At 43.3% G+C, this 18,069-nt stretch overlaps 1 protein-coding gene across 2 annotated transcripts in view; it reads left to right on the top strand.

The window, feature by feature from the left end:
* The first annotated feature begins 3,541 nt into the window (after positions 1-3,541).
* Positions 3,542-18,069, top strand: part of cadm2a (cell adhesion molecule 2a) — a 225,372-nt gene continuing 210,844 nt past the window's right edge. For both annotated transcript variants that reach the window (XM_076274195.1, XM_076274194.1), the window contains exon 1: positions 3,542-3,852. In XM_076274195.1, coding sequence (XP_076130310.1) covers positions 3,792-3,852 — 61 coding nt within the window. In that variant the 5' untranslated portion in view covers positions 3,542-3,791. The remainder of the gene's footprint in view (positions 3,853-18,069) is intronic.

Below are 18,069 nucleotides of genomic sequence, written 5' to 3'. Positions count from 1 at the left end.
ATTGTGAGGAGATAACGCAGGAAAATGGACCAAAGTGATAAGCGCGACGGTCCTGCCAGACAATCTCAGGCTCGGGACGGGATACGTGGCAATCAGACTTATCTATCAGTGGCCACTGAAGAAAAGGAGAGCTCACTTTTCTCACAAGTGAGAAAAAATATCTAATGCAAATCTATTGCCTATCCAGTTAGTCTTTAGAAAAAGTTGACCACTGAAGACTATTTGATGAAATGAAACCTTTATTTAGTGTTAATGTCATCCAAAAAAGTTGACATGGGCATTAGTAGTACATTCTAATTGATTAGTGGTAAGGACATGTTAGTATGATACTCCTTCTAAAGTAAAAATGCTTGCCTCACATGCTGTCAGTTGTATGAGTTATTATGTTCTTTTAATGGTGTGCCTTTCATCTGTTCTGTTGCTGCTGGTGAAATGACAGCATAAATGCATAGGATGATATATAGGAACATGTTTGATCAAAGCATGACTGTTCTCAGCCCCTGGCAAAATATGTAGACAAGCTATTCAAGCTTCTCCTCATATTCAGTGTTTGTGAGAGTGTATCTGAACAACCAGCCTATCACTGAACACTGATTATTAGCGCCAATGACTATTCAGCAAGTCTGGTTGCGTGAAGCTCCACTTGCTGTCTCGTCATAGACTTGTCCTTGACATCTAATTGGACACCACACATGATCAGCAAACCTCACAGAGCCTCAGGTAAAATTGGACACTATATGGTACCAAAAACAAAGAGAGGAGGAGACCCTTCATACATCAGAACATTTTTGACCAGTCTTATTTGAATACTGTATAACCAACTACAGACATGTTGACCAACTAGGATGTAACATTCTCAACAGCGAAAATTCAGGAAACTTGTTTGTAATGCCAAAAAGAGTCGGCAGTCTGCACATTCCAACAGTGGTCAACATATAACATTATACGGTGATAGAATTTAATCTTTTTGCAGTGGTCCCTGTCTTCTGTAAATGGAAGAGAAAGTAAATCAAATTCAACCTATCAAGACAGGGATCCATTGTAAATGTAAATCAGGTTTCTCGGCCAAGTATACTTGCGTATACAAAGAATTTGGTCTTCGCATTTATCCCGTCCGTGAATTAGTGAACACACAAAGCACACAGTGAACACACAGTGAGGTGAAACACACACTAACCGGGAGCAGTGAGCTGCCTTGCTACAGCGGCGCTTGGGGAACAGTGAGGGGTTAGGTGTCTTACTCAAGGGCACTTCAGCCGTTCCTACTGGTCAGGGATTGAACCGGCAACCCTCCGGTTACATGCCCGAAGCCTTAACCAGTAGGCCATGACTGGCCCTTTACTGTCCCTGGGACAGTAATCATCTGTCAATCATCTACCAGTCTTTAAGTGAGAGGTAAGGGATCAATTCATGTGAACAATGCTGTGTATTTGTTTAGATGTTTGGTTTGAAAACATCTCACCTCTGCAAATAAATGCTGACTCGATCTTTAAGTTGAGGTAAATCTTTTTCCTGCTGAGTCACTTATAAACACTAAGGCTGTAAGCTGCTTCATTAGTATGAGACCCAGGAGCTGTCAATACACCAGCTGTAATGAGCGAGCGAGCGAGTCTTGGAAACTTTGCCTCTTTTGACAAGGTCACCAGCAGCTTCCACCAATCGCTGTGCAGCTGGAGAAACTTTCCCCTGCTTGAGACAAAAAGAACCCCCCCTTCCTCCTTCCCTCCCTCCCTCTCTCTCTCTGACTGCGATGTGATACTTCAGAGGGTTTCATCAAGGCAAGAATCCTCCTGCACTTGGCAGGATATTTGGCAGTTTTCCAGCTTCAGGAGAACGCTGCATATGCCCGCGAATAACTGAGCACTGCATTTGGAGACTAGGAATATCCATCTCTCAGCTGCCTATGAAAGGCCCTCAGGTCGGGTAGTGCACTGAAATTCAGAACACTTCTATTCCACAGGAGTCAATGCCTCAAGCATTTTTCAGCACACTGCAGGATTTCCCTTATCGATGTCCCCAAACAGGGATTGACTTGCTCTTTCCCCCTCATAATCTCTCATCTTGGCCTCTGGTAAAGGTTAGCCTTTTGGGGCCATATGGCGGTTTGGCACTTTGTGACTGGCATGCATGTGCAGGAGGGAGGCACTTGTTGAGATTTTGGTGTTGGATGGATTGCACTGAAATCTGATGCAAACGAGACTGGCTCTCCTTCTAAAACCTGCAAAAATCCTTAGATCTGAGACGTGGAAATGGATGCTGTTCTGGTGCCAGGTCTGTGGTGCAATTCAAAAAAGTTCTTGTCATAAACAAGAGCACTGTCGGAATCATTTACAAATATTCAGTGCCTCATGCCATTACACAAATTCATTCATTAATTTATTGAATTTGAATATTCATAATTTTTTTGTGGATTTGCATTCCAATTCTTTAAATAATGCCTTAACTTCATGGAAGCATTGAAAGTGGAGTTCCATCCCCATTTTTGTGTCTGAACAGAGCAATCTTAAGGTGAGAATTTTGACTGGTTTTGATATTTTGTCAAAGTATCAACAGAATAGCGTATCCACATTGCCATGTGTTCTTTCTGTTCCATTTTGAAGAAACATTCCTGCTTGTGTGAAATCATTTGGACAAGGCTGTCTCTGATGTCTGCCATCATTCATTTCTGATTAGACCAACACAAACAGTTGGAACTGTGCAAACCCTCTGGCTAAAGTTTTCTGCTATGAAAGCATTTTGTAATCATAAGTTGTATCAGTTTATATGATGATGGGAAACTTTTGGATAATGACATTCAAACACTACTTTGACACAGATGTCAGTTACTATTATTACATTACATTTAGCAGACTTCTTGACCAAAGAGACTTACATATGTCAGCTATATTACAAGGGATCACATTGTCCCCGGAGCAAATTGGGGTTAAGTGCCTTGCTCAAGGGCACAGCGGTGGAAGCCGGGAATTGAACCGACAACTTTCAGGCTACTTGCACGCTAGCCCAGCTCCCACTACACTACCACCGCCCCCAGTTGGCTATGGCCATATCATAAAGATCATCAGGCAACATAGCCTACTGTGAATTTTATTAATTTAATTATAGTCCATATGTCCATTGTGTTTACAACGGGTTAGATTTCTTTGTTCGTTAATTATTATTATTATTATTATTATTATTATTATTATTATTTTAAGACAAGCATTATTACTGATGCGCATCCAATCATATTGAAATAAACCGATCAACATTATTCTCCCCAATCTGTCTGTGGCGCATATCCGATAGCGTACGCAGCATGTGAATATGTTCGATCCTTTCTACATAAACAACTGACACACTGCTCATTTGTATGCCGGAGTACCTGGACCATCGTTCAGGAACAACACATGTGGCGCGTGGTAGACTTGTGCCAAAGCGCAGCAGTCTCATGAGTACTCAGGTTCTGTTGAAAAACTGTAAACAGACGCTATTGGTTTAACTGCTCATCAGTCAAACGCGTGGGCGGGACTCTGCCAGCTCATGCTCCCATGGGGCGCTGGAAGCGAGAGCCGTACTTTTCAGCTGTGTGTGCGCGGAGTGAGCATCTCTCCTTGGCCGTAAAGCGAGCTCTCTCGTGTCTCTTGTTCGACGAGTGGATTTCGAAAAAAGCGGTGGGACTGCCGCTGAAGACATCTCCTAACAGGAGCCCGAGCTGACTGCACCTGGATAACCCGTTCAGCGAGCGCAGACAGAAAGAGGGAAGAAAGTGTGCTGGTTATTGTAGTGCAGCTGTTGGATAGAAGTGAGACAATATGATCTTGAAACAGCACATGTTCCTCACCCTCTACAGCATCTTCGGGATCGCCCTCAAAGGTAAGCCTCACACAATCATGTGTGCACTTGAATAGTTAGCTTTGAGAATACTTTCCTAATGCTTTAACTTGCGGGAAGTATTTGAAATGTCATTAAAGAAGTAGGAAAAGCGATTGGTCTCGCGGTCACGCACTGCTATGAATGCGAATAATGTACTGGAATGACGATTACGGCATTTCCATAATTGTGCCGAGGGACTTTCAGCGATCGTGATGAGAATCAATTTGCAGCCAGGCCACACTTGATATGAACTCCGAAGTTTTGCGGTTGTAGCAAGATTGTTGGGTGTTTACACTGCCTCTATTTGCGTAGCTCTTTGTATAAAACGGGGAAATGAGAATTAAGATGATGATCAGATAAACGCGCCGTTTGGCGGACTGGGAAAACGCTTGGGAAAACCTCGTAACGAGGTTCATATAGGCTACTGCTCGTTTTAATAATCAGCCTAGGTCTTAAACGAAGCATAAGGTGACCAGTTTACGCTGTCTTTAATAATAGCCTGCTGATTTTAATAGAATCAGGCTACTTTAACCATTAGGCTATATGTTTTGTAGTGTGTCTTGAAAAGAAACATAGAAACTTGTTGCCAGAAATTAAATTGGACTAGTCATCATTATTGGTTTTATTTTGCAGTATTGGCTGTATTTTTTGCTTTTTATAATATGTGTTAGATGCCTATCGTAAATCGTAGCCTACGCAGAATTAAACATTTGCTAGCCTGTGTATGAAACTTGGTTGGGTAGGTTGTGTTGACCGAGTATTTGCAGCGGTCTGCATCTTGGTGTCGTGGTAGCATCAGTGTTTCATGGGATGGTTCTTGAATGTACTTCGGCTCCCCTCACAACATGCATGTGCTATATACATACGTAGTCTACTCGGTAGGTTGTTTTCATCATGAAAAAAATGCGTTAAGTGAAATCGAAGGCAGTTAACCGTGGTAATATGATCTGTAGGCTACACTTCTGTTTGTCGATCTTAATGCCGACGTTTTAAACATCAGTGCCAAAGACGCGCACCAGGATCTGGTAGCCTACAGTAAATTGGATCATCAAGGTCGCGGAGTCAGGTTATGTGACAACATTTCAACAGGTGTCATATACGCGGGTGGACGTCTTAATTGCGTTTTGTCTTGTTGCCTTTTAGCGTTCTCCGCAGGCTTCATCCGTGAAGTGCTTCGGAAGAGCCACCGCCCGCGTTTACCCTGGGGCAACAAGCAAAATGCGACAACTTGAGTGACTTATTTTTGGTTGCAGGCTACACTTCAGCACACATTGCAGTAGACAGACAAGCAAGCATATAAAAACAAAGAAATACAGGGCACTCGAAGAAGTGTCAGCAAGTGCCAACGTCACCTTATTGTCACTTCCCTCCCTCCGCCCATGCGCTCTGTGTCTCACAAGCACGCACTTGTACACACACACACACACACACACACACACACACACACACACACGTGCAATGAGGTGTGTGCATGCATAGACCGGTCACCTCTGTAAACATGACACTTGCAAACCGGAAATGTTTAGACAGCAAACATACAACCTTATTCTGCTGAGGATAGACGTAGCCTATTGTATGGTATATGGCTAAATGTCATTAGTAATTGCACATATGGCTTTAAATTGTACACATTGAAATTTTTTTTTGTGGTAGACATATTTCTCATTGAACCAAGGCATAATGAAATATATGTGCAATATACAGTATCTACAATATAGTTCTATTCATGATTTAGTATTTTGTAGTGAGGACTCTTGTGACTATCACTGGCCCTAAATAATAGGCCTGTGTGAATTCTGTTTTGTTGTATACTTAGTGTCTTTTTATCATGTTTTCTTTCTCTTCACATTCATATAACAACATGCATAGTTCTACAGTAGGCTACATTGTTTTCTGAATTTGCACCTATTATCCTTGACAGCTATTCTGACAGGCTGAAAGACTTTGGCTTGGCTGCTGTATCAATCACAGAAAAAAGTCATAGCATTTAGAAACTTTGTGTTTTGTGCTAAAACAAAGGATCTCAAGGTCTCCTTCCCCCGCTATTTCTTTGTGACTTATTTCCTCAGAGTTCTGTGTGTGTATGATGATTGTTCTACATACCTCTTTATGGCTCTTTCCTTGACCAGTACTTACTCGTGGTGCTGCTGGAGTGCTTTGCTGGCTCAGTGTCCATCTCTCACACCCTGGTTTGAGGACGTTCAGTGATTGGATGTTCTCCTGTGATTTGGCCCCAGAGTCATGTGGCACTGATGAGCGAAGGAAGTGACCACATTTATTTGCAAGACTGTCAAGCTCTTGAGCATGGGCCTCTGGAATGCGTTTATGTCTTATGTAATAATTATATTATGTCAATTTCTATCCATACATGCCTAATTCCGACTGATAGAGGAGGTAGTCTTCGGTCCTCTCTTTGGTTTCATGTAGTTGTTGGACGGTGCTGAGTTTAATGTTTATGTCCTCATATAGAATAGAGTTTTAGCCAAAGCAGCTTTCAGCACAGGTGCAGGGAAACAGTGTGTGTGTTCCCTGGGAAACAAGCGTTGGTATTGTTAATACCTTTCTGTACCATGTCTGGTCCATTTTTAGTCTCCTCAGTTGAAGGAGACATCAGTAAGAATGTCTGAGAACAGGTGGACGTCAGAAGGCAGAGAAATATTGTTGCGCTCAGATGATAGTTTCCCGGTGCGTAAAAACCGATAATGTAAAGATGAAGCTGTAAGTGGTTCACACTCTGAAAAAAAGACATGACAAAGTCTTACAAAAAAGGAGCAACTGGTTTTAATAGAGCAAGAGTAGACGTTTCAGCCATCCGGCTATTCTCAATGCTCGTAGTCGTAGAGAACAGGTGGACAACAACATCTGAACATTGAAAAAGGCCTTTTGTATAAACAGCCTTCAAAGAGGTCAATTAAGAGCAGCAGTGCTTTGAAAGGGCTGACTTGGCCCCTCTAATACATTGAGTGGAACTGCTGCCCTGCTCAGAATTAGTTTGGTGGGGTGGGTAACGGTGGGTGTACTTAAGCCCTAATTGCATATGTGGTGGGGAAAAGGGGCCATCAGAACTTTATTAGTTGTACTGATGGCTACTTTACTTTGCCGACTCTGAGAAAAGCAGGGATTGCTGAAATGCACCAGTGTGCCAGCATGCAGGGTCACTTTAAACTCTTTTATGCCCTCCTCGAGGAACAGTGTGAAGACTTGTTTTAAATGTTTAAGTTCAAGGGTAATGGGGGTCTGATTTGTGTGACTTTTATCATAAGTCCAGAGTAGTTTCTTAGGGAAACATCAATTTGATTGATTTTGTCAACAGCAGAATGCCTTTCTGAAAATGTTCCATTATCCAAATACATCCTAAGCAAGAAATCACAGAGGTTTCTATCAAAAACTGTAAAAGGCTTTCCAGTACTTTTATGACAACAGACCTTACTTATAAGAGAGTCAAATAATAAATCTTGTTATGTGTTTTCATATTGTATGTTAGTGTACCATGGGAATTGTACAGTGCAGCCTGCCTCTGGCCAAACCAGTAGGCTCTCTTGAGGGCTTTGCTTCTCTTGAGGCAGCAGCTGGACTGCTATAAGTGAGGCTAATTATGTACACCAGGCACTGGAATGGGAAACAGCTCTTCATGCATTGTTGCTGCTACAGTGTTCCTTGTAGAGACAGGAGCTTTTATTGGGTTTAATGGAGCCGTTCGTTGTCGCCTTTGTCACAAAGAGCCTAAGCGCGTGGGAGGCACTGACGTGAGTGGTTTCCGCTTTTGGCCTGGCTTTCAGTGCACTCTCCTCTGTTGCTCAACACAAGACTCTTTGGGTCCCTTAGACAGTAGACTTTACATGGTACATGGATATCTGTTTGCAAAATGCAAAATGGATTTTGGTGCAGTGCCAGGCTAGCTATGTCTTACTGATTGGGAAGCTTTTGGGCATTGAGTAGGTGGGAACAGCCAGTGCTTCAGCGCCTCTTTTGATTCTGCTGGCTCATGTTTCAATTTGTGGTTTGTGTCATTCACACGCAAAGCCCTGGATCAACCTGCACATAGGCTAGATGATGTAAAGACGCTCAAACATGGATAACCCAAACATTTTTGTTTTGGTCGCTCAGTGGGTGAGGGATTTGGATATATGGCCCTTTTTCTATAGCGGGATGATAAGCAAATCAATGAGAGCTACCCGGGCAGCTCTGAGGCCTTTCTTCAACTGTCAGATACCTGGCCAGCTGCCTGGAGAGGAATTTCTCCCAGCGGACAAACTGAGGCTTAAGCATTTTGAAAGGCTGCCGTAGGGCGTATAGGGGGTGTGCGTTACTTTATGGGAAAGCTGACCATAACAAGGAGGGTGGGAGGAGAGGTGGTTGTAAACAACATTTTCTCAGGAAGAGACAGTTGGGTTTTTTTTTGTGAAATCAAGTTGGCATGTTGTGTAAATTAAGTCAGTCATTTACCCTCAGTTGGGTTTTTCCCATGAGGGCAGCATCTTAAAGGATGTAAAGCAGGTTAGGCGAACAGCCCCTTTCCGCTTCACACAACTCTAATACTGGATATTGTTGGTGTTAATTGTCATTTCAAATCTTTTTAAAATCAAACTATTGTTAAATGATCAAAATCCTTTGCCTTTTACAATATATGAACATGTAGATTTCTACTATGCATTAGAAAAAGAAAAGGATCCAGTCTCGGCTGTTGTGGTCTGGAAACACGTCACCATGGGAAGACTAGTGTTATGTGTCTTCCTTGGCTCTTTGCCCGGCTTCCTCGAAAGCATCACAGACAGAGCAGCTGGCTACTCCTTGCTGATTGGAGGCTTATAGATATACAGTGCAGTGCCTAGTCAGTGCTGGTGCCTATGCAGCTCCTCTCTGTGTGCTTGCACGGCTGTGCAGTGTTGTGCTAGCCTATGTTTCTGACTGGTATTATTCATATGCAAACCTTGAATCCTTATTTTCCTATTCTATCTGACTATGGACTGTTCAACCTTTTCCCCTTTGGCAAAACACCACTGCAGTATGCACAGCAAGAGCTTCTTCCCACTGTCCATCAGACTGCTCAACACCCTGTAACAATACACAAACATTCTGGCAGACACACAGACAGTCTGAACACTTCCTGGTCTCTGCAGGTGTCTCAGACTCTAATGACTTCCTTTGTGAGCACAGCCAAATATTGGCCAGCTCAAAGCCAAGCCCTAAGATCCATGCAGAGTCAGTACTAGCAACAGGCTTCTTCTTGGGAGGAACTGGGTGATAGTCATCTCCTGGTCACCTCCGTAGCACCCTCGGGGCTAGACCTGTGGGGTATTCATGCCAGCTTAGAGAGGAACTGTCTCAGAGAGATTTTTTTTTTGTGGTGAATTCCTGATGAAACTGGATTTCTCAATTCAACCCAAGTTTGCTGGATTTAGCGATGGGAGTTGGCAAGAGCCACAGCGTGGCTGGTGAAGAGAATCTGTTTATTCAGACTCAGCAACACCATGTTCACGGACGTCCACAGCATACACAGCCCAGCAAACAGGCGGGCGCGTGCGCGTGCATGTGCATGTGCATGTGCATGCAAAAACTGCAGGAAGACAGGAAGGCCTGGCTGTTACAACCATTCAAACACTAATGAGCCTAGCCCCTTTTTAGCATAGTGGCAGAGAAAGAAGATCTAGAAAGCATGTGTCATGAAATAAAATAATGTAAAGTAATGCCATGAAAATACAAACTATTCGAATCCTGCAGGGCCAAATCTTATAGGCAGATCTGTAACCCCCCCCCCCCACCCCCCCTCTTCTTCTGTGGGGACTTGAGCGGTAGTCGTCTCCTCGTCAGCGCCGTCGCTCGCTCCCTCGCTGGCACCTGGGGAAGGATTTCCCCTGATCAAAGGGCCTCGTTTGTTCTCTGGGATGTGAAGACAAGAGTTAAAACAAAAAGGTAGGTGGAGATGGAGGTGGAGGTGGAGGTGGAGGTGGTTGGCGTGGAGACAAGACTCGGCTTCCCTCGGCAGAGGATTGCTGGGGGAAAAAGGAAACCTGTCGGGATGATCCCTATCAGCGACTGCAATTTGAGGTCTCCGGTGGTAGACTTCTGCTCAGCTGGCTTGTGTTGTTTTGTTTAAACGGTCTTGGAATAATTAAGACAATTAAGGTTGAATTAAATCTTTTTCTTTAGCTTAATTAAAGAGGTGGCATCAGATCTTTTTGCTATGAGCTAATTAAGTTAACATTAATATGTAGTAAGTGGGTAATCAGTTATTTTGCTTGTTGGTGATGCAATCAGGTGCAGATGGTTGTCTGTGTAGAATATATATATTTCATGAATGCTGCATATGAAAACATTTCAGGCTTCAGTAATTCACACAGTGTATGGGCACACCTGTTCCATTCAGGTATATGACAACTTTCTCAGTCAGTCCCTATGTACATGTAGCAGATGGCCACTGGCGTGGCTAATAAGGGTCTAAAACAGATGTGCTCTGTGATTGCCAGAACTGAGCCAGATGTGCGCCTGATTTGTTCCTTTTTTGATTAGTAGTCCTTTAGGATCTATAATCAGTCACCTTTTCACTGCATGTCCGTGATGTCACCTGGATAGGCTATAGTATGTATGGATGAGTGTAAGTAAAAGAGAAATGGAAAATAATGCTGTTTGTGTGTGTGTGTGTTTGTGTGTGTGTGAGAGAGAAAGAGAGAGTACGTACAGTACGAACGAATAGCAAGCACATCACTTAATCCCATGGCCCGCAATAACAGCTTGCAGGTGCAGCTTCATGAAGGATTATTTACACAATTGTTGCTCGCCCTCGCTCTTTCTCTTGCTCTGCGTCTCTCTCTCTCTCTCTTTCTTCTCTCTCTCTCTCTCTTTACTCTCTTTTGTGTGCTCAGTGCACTATGTTCTCATTTATTCTATTCAAGAGTGTTTTGTTTGTTTAAATGTTGATGCTTGACAGTATTAGGCTGGGTAGGAATTACTGGTGGAAATCTACAGCCGACTCTGTGTCCTTACCTGACAACACTTACTGTATAAGTAGCTTTATACAGACATAACAGCTGGTCCTTATGTGGTGAAAAGTGACTTGTTTTTCCATACTATATAAGGCATTTTGGATTAGATAAATAGTTTATTATACACAATAATGCTGCCTTCCACAATAATGCAGTGCATTATAAAATATCACACAGTATACATGGTCTTTTATACCAGTGTTTCTCAAACTTTTTCAGACGAAGGACCACTTAACCAATAAAAAAGAAACGGACGGACCACTTAGCTGAAAAAAAAAAAAAAGATTAGACCTACTTCAACAGTATATTAGCCTACACAATAGGCCTACTCACTGAGCCACCTTGCTTATTGTCTTTGCACTTTGCTTATTGTGTCAGAGGATTCATATAATTTAAACTGGCATAGTTTACATGGACAGTGTTCCAGAACTGTTTGGATTTACATACAAGTTGGTTCAATATTGCAAACAACTCAACTATATTAGATTTTACCACGTTTGCTCGCGGACCACTTAGGATAGCTTGCGGACCACCAGTGGTCCCCGGACCACACTTTGAGAAACACTGTTTTATACAGTAGTGCCTTATGAGAGCTGGTTTGTTGAGCATGTTGTCTACAGGGTAAGGTCAGGGAAGGGCCATCTGCTATATGAGGTGTAAATTGACACCTTCATATGCTGCTAGCAATTAACCAGAGAAAGAACATGATGCTCATGACAATGTGTGAAGTACCATTGTCATAAAGCCACCCACCCAACAGGTATCCCATGTCTTACCCTCTCAGCCCCCCCCCCCTCTTTGTTTACTCCAAACCACATGACAAGATGGTAGAACTTCAACTATTAATGCACCTTATGGCATAGTTTCTCCAATTAACTATTCAACTTTCGATACTTAATTGGAGACAAACAGAAATTAACATATGCTATGCTATGATAATATTTTCCATAGTACACTACATTGTACCATTGTGTAATCTTATCCAACAACTGTGAAACTAGTTTCAAGTGACCAAACTCTCCTGAAAACCTCTCCTGTGGTTTATATTTGGTGAAGAGAGGCTGTTGGGGTGGGTGGGGGGGGGGGCAGCCTGTGATGATCTGTGGAGGGAGACCACAGACCACATGCACTGATAACCAATTTGCACAAAACACCACCGGGGAGTTCATTTTTAATTAGATACTGATAAAACCCCACCAAAAGTCCGTAGCCTATTTCCCAAAGAAAGGAAGAAGGCAAACATTGAAATGTTAATAAAACCTGCTGCACTGAATCAACACAGAGTGCAGAGTGCAGGGGAAGGCTGAGAGGGTTGGGAAGTGCTAATTTGAGGAACTTATTTACTGTAACATCCTCACAGGCCAGAGCTCACAGCCACTTCTCAGCTCCCAGTCTCTGTGAGGGAAGAAATAGTAGACAGGAATTGAGGGCAACGTGTCAGTTCATAAATGAGTTGAGTATCATATGATTATAAATGATGTCTTCACATTTCTATGCAGTTTTTATACATTAGAGTTGACACAAGTTGCACAGTTGGCCTGCCTCTCTCTCTCTCTTTCTCTGTGTGTGTGTGTGTGTGTGTGCGTGTGCGTTAGCATGTGTGTGTGTGTGTGTGTGTGTGTGTGTGTGAGTAGTGTAGGTTTGCATGTGTGTATGTGTGTGTATGTCTGATATGGCGGTAGTGTGGTGGGGCGATTAGTCCTTCATGCGATGTCATGTTGGAGTCCGACCTCAGATGACTACCCCCCCCCCCCCCCCTCCTAATGCCATCTGCCTCAACCCCCCCACACACATCACAAATCCATTATGTACAGAAAATAGCATCTATGGGTAAGACAGTCGAATCATACAGAATGAAAAGACTGCGCCCTCAGTAGGCATTTACTATAGGCGGTCGATAATGTCTGCATTGTTTTTGTTATTACATTACAGTTTCCATTTTATACACATGTACTGTAGGCTTTTTTGGTAGGTATTATATGATTTTGCATCATATAATATCACTTGATCAGAGAGGACAGTAGGCTACATATTTAGAAGGTAGACAACATCATTTCTCATGTAAGCACTGCTTATTCACCTGCATAGTTTTTGTTAGAACTTTGTTTCCGTGTCCTTTAGTGACTCGAAGCGGCACTAAAGCAAGAACCTCGGCGATAGTCTAGACCCAGTACGAGGCGAGAGATGGGAACGGACAGAACTAGTTCACATCCTCGCTTGTGTCTTTCTTCTTTCTTCAGCCTGTCGTCTCACTCGCTGCCGTCGTCTTGAGTGGAGGCTGTGGATGAAGAGAGACTGCAGGCTCACAAAGCACAGCTCTCAAGCAACCCAAGCTCCCAGGATTTAATCACTCAAAGTTTTCTGAAATCTCACTTGCTGTCAGTTATGGCGAGACATTTTCTACTTCTAACGTGTCAGTGCCAATATGAATGGGCATGCCATACAGTATGTGTTGCCAGTGGACAGTTTTTTTTTTATTAACTCTGTTTTCTCTTCATGAATAATCTGTTTAGTTTGTGCCCAATTTTATTAGGGCCCTAATGGGAAAAGATGGCTCATCGATAGCCACTGATTTAGAGGTGGGAATAGAAATAAGATCCTTAGATTTCATGAGATCCAGAACTATCTGGATTACATAGTTACTAGTTAAAAAAGAAATGTCTAATATGTCTGACTTTTGGATCTGCAGTGCAGATATTGAGACTCTGAGCCATCAAGAGTTTTTTTTAACTGTGACCATCAGTAGTCATGTGAGACATTAACCCAGTGTAGAGCCAGAGACCACCAGCTCCATCCAACTTACTGTCTGCTTTATGGCACTTAAACCCAGTTAAGCCAAGAGGAGCTCATGACCTCTGACCATCTGTTTATGCTCCGGGTGGCCCACTTCTAGTCTTTGTGTGTGTGTGTGTGTGTGTGTGTGTGTCGGTGTGTGAATAATCATGTGTTTGTATAGATCAGGGGTGGGCAAACTTTTTGGCTCAAGCAGCCTGATAACCAAATGAAATGCTCGGCGGGCCCGATGAAAATGCTTGGCGGGCCGGATCCTGCCCGCTTTTCTCAGACTTGCCCACCCCTGGTATAGATCATTGCAAGCAAATTAACCCAGCAGCCAAAAGAGACCTCAGACACCATATGTGTCTTTATCGTTCCACACTTCTCGTTCCAGTCACACCTTTATTTTAATTGTATGTTGATGTCTATCCGGGGTGGCTTTGGCAAGTGTCTCCTAAGGCATGCCACTGCTCTTCTCCCAAGGGCCCGTTTGAACTCAAAAAATAGACCAATGGTGTGCCGGCAAATAACTCTTAATGCAGTCTTTATTGTACCTAGAGGTAGTTAATCTGTCAGATGCCATCTGATCTTCCTGGAAAAGGTTTTATTCTGCCGTCTATTCTCATTGAAATTCAGCATGGATCATTGTTCTAACATTCCTCTATTTTTTTTATTTATCTTGCATTGCCTCTGTATGCATCAAACTGGCGGTGAATATATTTTAGAGGCCAGAGAGCTGTTTGTGAAAAAGCAGGCTGAAGCCGGTCTCACCTCGCGCCCCCCTTCGCTGCATTGTGTGTGGGGGGGTGTTTGTGTGTTAAGCCCAGAAGACTCAGGACAGCGTCACAGCAGGTCCACTCGCACTGTAAGTGGATGTGGACAGAAAGCCGATTAACCTACAAAAAAGGGAGGAGAGAGAAAAAAAATGAAAAGCAGGAAAGCACACCAAAATTTGGGCAAGCTACTCGTGTGTACACAAAGGACTACTTTATTATAAGTCTTGCTGCTCGGGCTATTTTTCAGGGGATATTGCATTATAATAAGACACTGATATGTTTTGGAAAATGTTGTAATGGGGTTTGAAATGGTCCAACTTTTTGGAAGGGAAATGTGTAGCCTGCTAATGCATGTAGGCAAGCTCCCACTCAACAAACAAAGAATGGTCCTAATCCTAGAGCAAGAGGCCGGAAGAAAGAAAGAGGGATAGAGAGAGAGAGAGAGAGAGAGAGAGAGGGGGGAGAGAGAGAAATGGAGACAAAGAAAGGTAGAGTTGGCTGGAACAGCAGTGGTCAGAATTTACACAATGATAACAGACAGGGTCTGAATAAAATAAATGAGAAATATGGAAACATTGAGATTAGACATGCTTGTGAGTCCCAGCACACTCCCACTACCATGTGGAGAGATAGTGCCATACAGCATACAGACCAGTAATGATGAACAGCAATGACCAGTGTTCAATCATGACTCACCGTCACACAGACTATACGATGGCCAACTGACCTCACTCTCACCTCCCCCCACTCTCTCATTTCCCTACCTGACAACATTCCCCTTCAGAGTTCTCCCAGCCAATCAGATCCCACACCAGGAGGCTCAGGGGGGGAGGGGCCAGGAGCCAATGTTCGTGTGTGTGAGGGAGTTTATGAAATAATGATGCCTCCGAATGGGGAGGGAGGAAAATGGATGCGAGAACATAAATAGCCTGCTCTTCTGCATGCCATACTGATGATGATGGTGGATAAGCCGGAGACACAGGAGCAGGGCTGAGACCAGCACAGGCCTGGGGACTCCTGCTGCAATGGCTTCATCTGATGCCAAACAGTCTGTAATAATTAAAGTGAACAATGAAGTGTGTTATTTCGCCGGCTATGGCCACAGCATATAAACAGGTTTTGCGTTCACCAGCCCTACGACCCCCCCCCCCCCCTCCACCTCCACCAGTGCGGATTAGCGAGGCCCAGAGTGAATCATTACCCGTCTTAAAATTTTCATAGCTCCTCATTATGCTAAAATGTCTAAAATTCACCTGCGCAATCATTTCAAAAATGAAATGTTCAATATGCAGAGGTTAAATGGCTCGGCTGCATTAGAGGCGCCTCTTTGTTCTTAAATAATTGATCATGTAAAATGAGTCTGGCGTGAGGCAGGCGGCCGAGTGAGCGGGTGGGCGAACAAGCGTGCGGGCGGGAGAGGGAGGGAAGGAGCACACTTGAAAATGCATGGCATTGGAACTATTGGATTTCCAATCGGGGCTGTCTCACATCCTTTATTTCTTCCATCCTTTCCATTTTTCTGCCCATTATCACTCACTTATGCAGCCAATTAATTTGATTTGGAGCTGAAAGGACATTTTATGCGAGACCTGGGAGGCACATTGCGAAGGAGGGTGGAGGGAGTTGTTTTAAAGTGATAGCAGCACAAATACCACACGTCTTGTTATTGCTGGTGGATGTTGTTGTGATGTTTGTTGTTTTCTGTTAAGAGACAGCCCTTATTTGGTCATTTCTCACTGTCAAGCGCAGATGGTAAACTAGGGGTGTAACGGTTCATGTATTCGTATTGAACCGAAACGGTACGGGCGTCACGGTTCGGTGCATGAATTTACACGGAGAATACACGGTATAAAAATGCATACAACTCGTGTGTGGATTAATTAATGTCATGCGCAATTACTGTTAAGTAGCGAGAGTTACGGGAGTTCTTTAGCGACACCTAACGCTAATCTGTAGCCTCGCCTTAGCTCTGAAGCTCTGATTGGCGCCTATGTTTTTTTTGTCAGGTCGTCGGTCGAGTCCGTCAGTCATTAGCAGCACTAAGGTTAGACCCACAAGAGTTAGAGGATCCGCTGGTCTCTTTAAGATCGCACGTTTAAGAACTTCAGTTACAGTAACGTTAGTACAGACGAAAGAGTGGTGGATAAGATGAAACTGTGTGTCGGCGTTGTTCAGCAGTTGTTGGGTATGTGAGTGGAAAAAATGCTACACATATTCGAAGCCATCACCCAGATGATGTAGGCTACCAATCACTGAAACGAGGGGAAAAAACTTCCCCTGCGCTTCAGCAGCCTTTGGATACACATACAAATAGGGCCAAAACCTATGGCTTAAATTAAATGATTTCGTAATGACAGAAAGCTATGTAAATCGCGTGGTAATTACCTTTATGTTGGGGTAACTTGTAACTTCTCACATGAGGTTCTGGTAGTGTTAAGTGCATAGACAGTAAAATAAAGTGACAACGCTAACCAGGCTAATAAACAAACCATGCTACGGTGAGTTAACGTCAAAGGGCAAAGTGACTTCTAGTTGTAGTCTGTTTATGAAATGAAAGGAGCAATTTCGTTTTTTTTAAAAAGGCAAAATAGTGTGATATTTTCACAGTTAGGCTAGATTATTACTTTACACACAATAAAAAAAATATTGAGGCAAATTGTAGACCCTTCCATATACAACTAAACACAGATGTTGAAGGTCTTGCTTAAGTGGATTTTTAAAAATCATTTTTCTATGTAATTTGCACTTTCAGAAATAAGAGATGCTGTAGGCCTATTTTCAGTTTTAGAGCTGATTGTCTTATTTTGTTTACAAGTTACAGATGGAGTCTGGGTACTTATTGTACTTATTGTACTGTTTAGCCTACATCTTACACACTTCAGGCTGTTGCAGATAGCTCAGGGAAGAGACTGTATGACACTAGGTGGTACAGCCTGAGACATGTACAAAAAAAAATGCTTTCTGCATTTTTGTTTTGCTTTTCCCTCCACTGTACCGAACTCGTACCGAACCGTGATGTCCGAACCGAGGTATGAACCGAACCGTGACTTCTGTGTACCGTTACACCCCTATGGTAAACCCACTTGTGTCTTATAACCTCTTATTGCTGCTGTGAGCCATCATTTTATTGCATTCATGTATTGATTTCTGTGGAGATATGAAACTGAAATGGCATAGTTCAAATGTCATATTGCTGATTAGCACTTTTTGTGTTTTGTTAGCATTTGTCCTTCTTTTCTCAGACTTTGTATCCGTTGTAGTGCATACACACACTCTGGACATAACTGGTCACTTGCTTTGGTTTTAATAGCCGTCCGCACGTGAGTGGAATGAAAGATGGGGTGCTTCTTTTCTGTTGTGCACCCCAAAATCCCCCCCGCCCCCTGAAAAAGCCTTGCTCCCTTCAGGAATTCCCTTGCTCATGGTGAGGCGGTTGCCAAGCCGACCCTTTGTGCGGAGGCAGGCCTGTATTGTTGTCCTTCCGAGCGCAAGTAACGAGGGGGCCCCTTCTCCTCTCCTCACCTCACCAAGCAGAGTGTTTAGCCCTGTGCTCCTTTAAGCATGTACACAATGGGAACCTGAGGAAGCACGACCTGAGAGAGTGCCTGGATGACTAGGTGTTCCAACCAGCCACTCCCTTAGTGTAGGTTCTCACTCATAGGATTTTTATTTAAAAGTGTGTT

The sequence above is a fragment of the Alosa pseudoharengus genome, unplaced genomic scaffold, assembly GCF_046254945.1.
Source record: "Alosa pseudoharengus isolate Yale_2024_CS ecotype anadromous, Long Island Sound unplaced genomic scaffold, YU_APseudo_1.1 YU_APseudo_1.1_scf_8, whole genome shotgun sequence".
Taxonomy (NCBI): Eukaryota; Metazoa; Chordata; class Actinopteri; order Clupeiformes; family Clupeidae; genus Alosa; species Alosa pseudoharengus.
The sequence above is the reverse complement of the archived record's forward strand: the minus strand, read 5'-3'. Positions and strand labels throughout refer to the sequence as shown.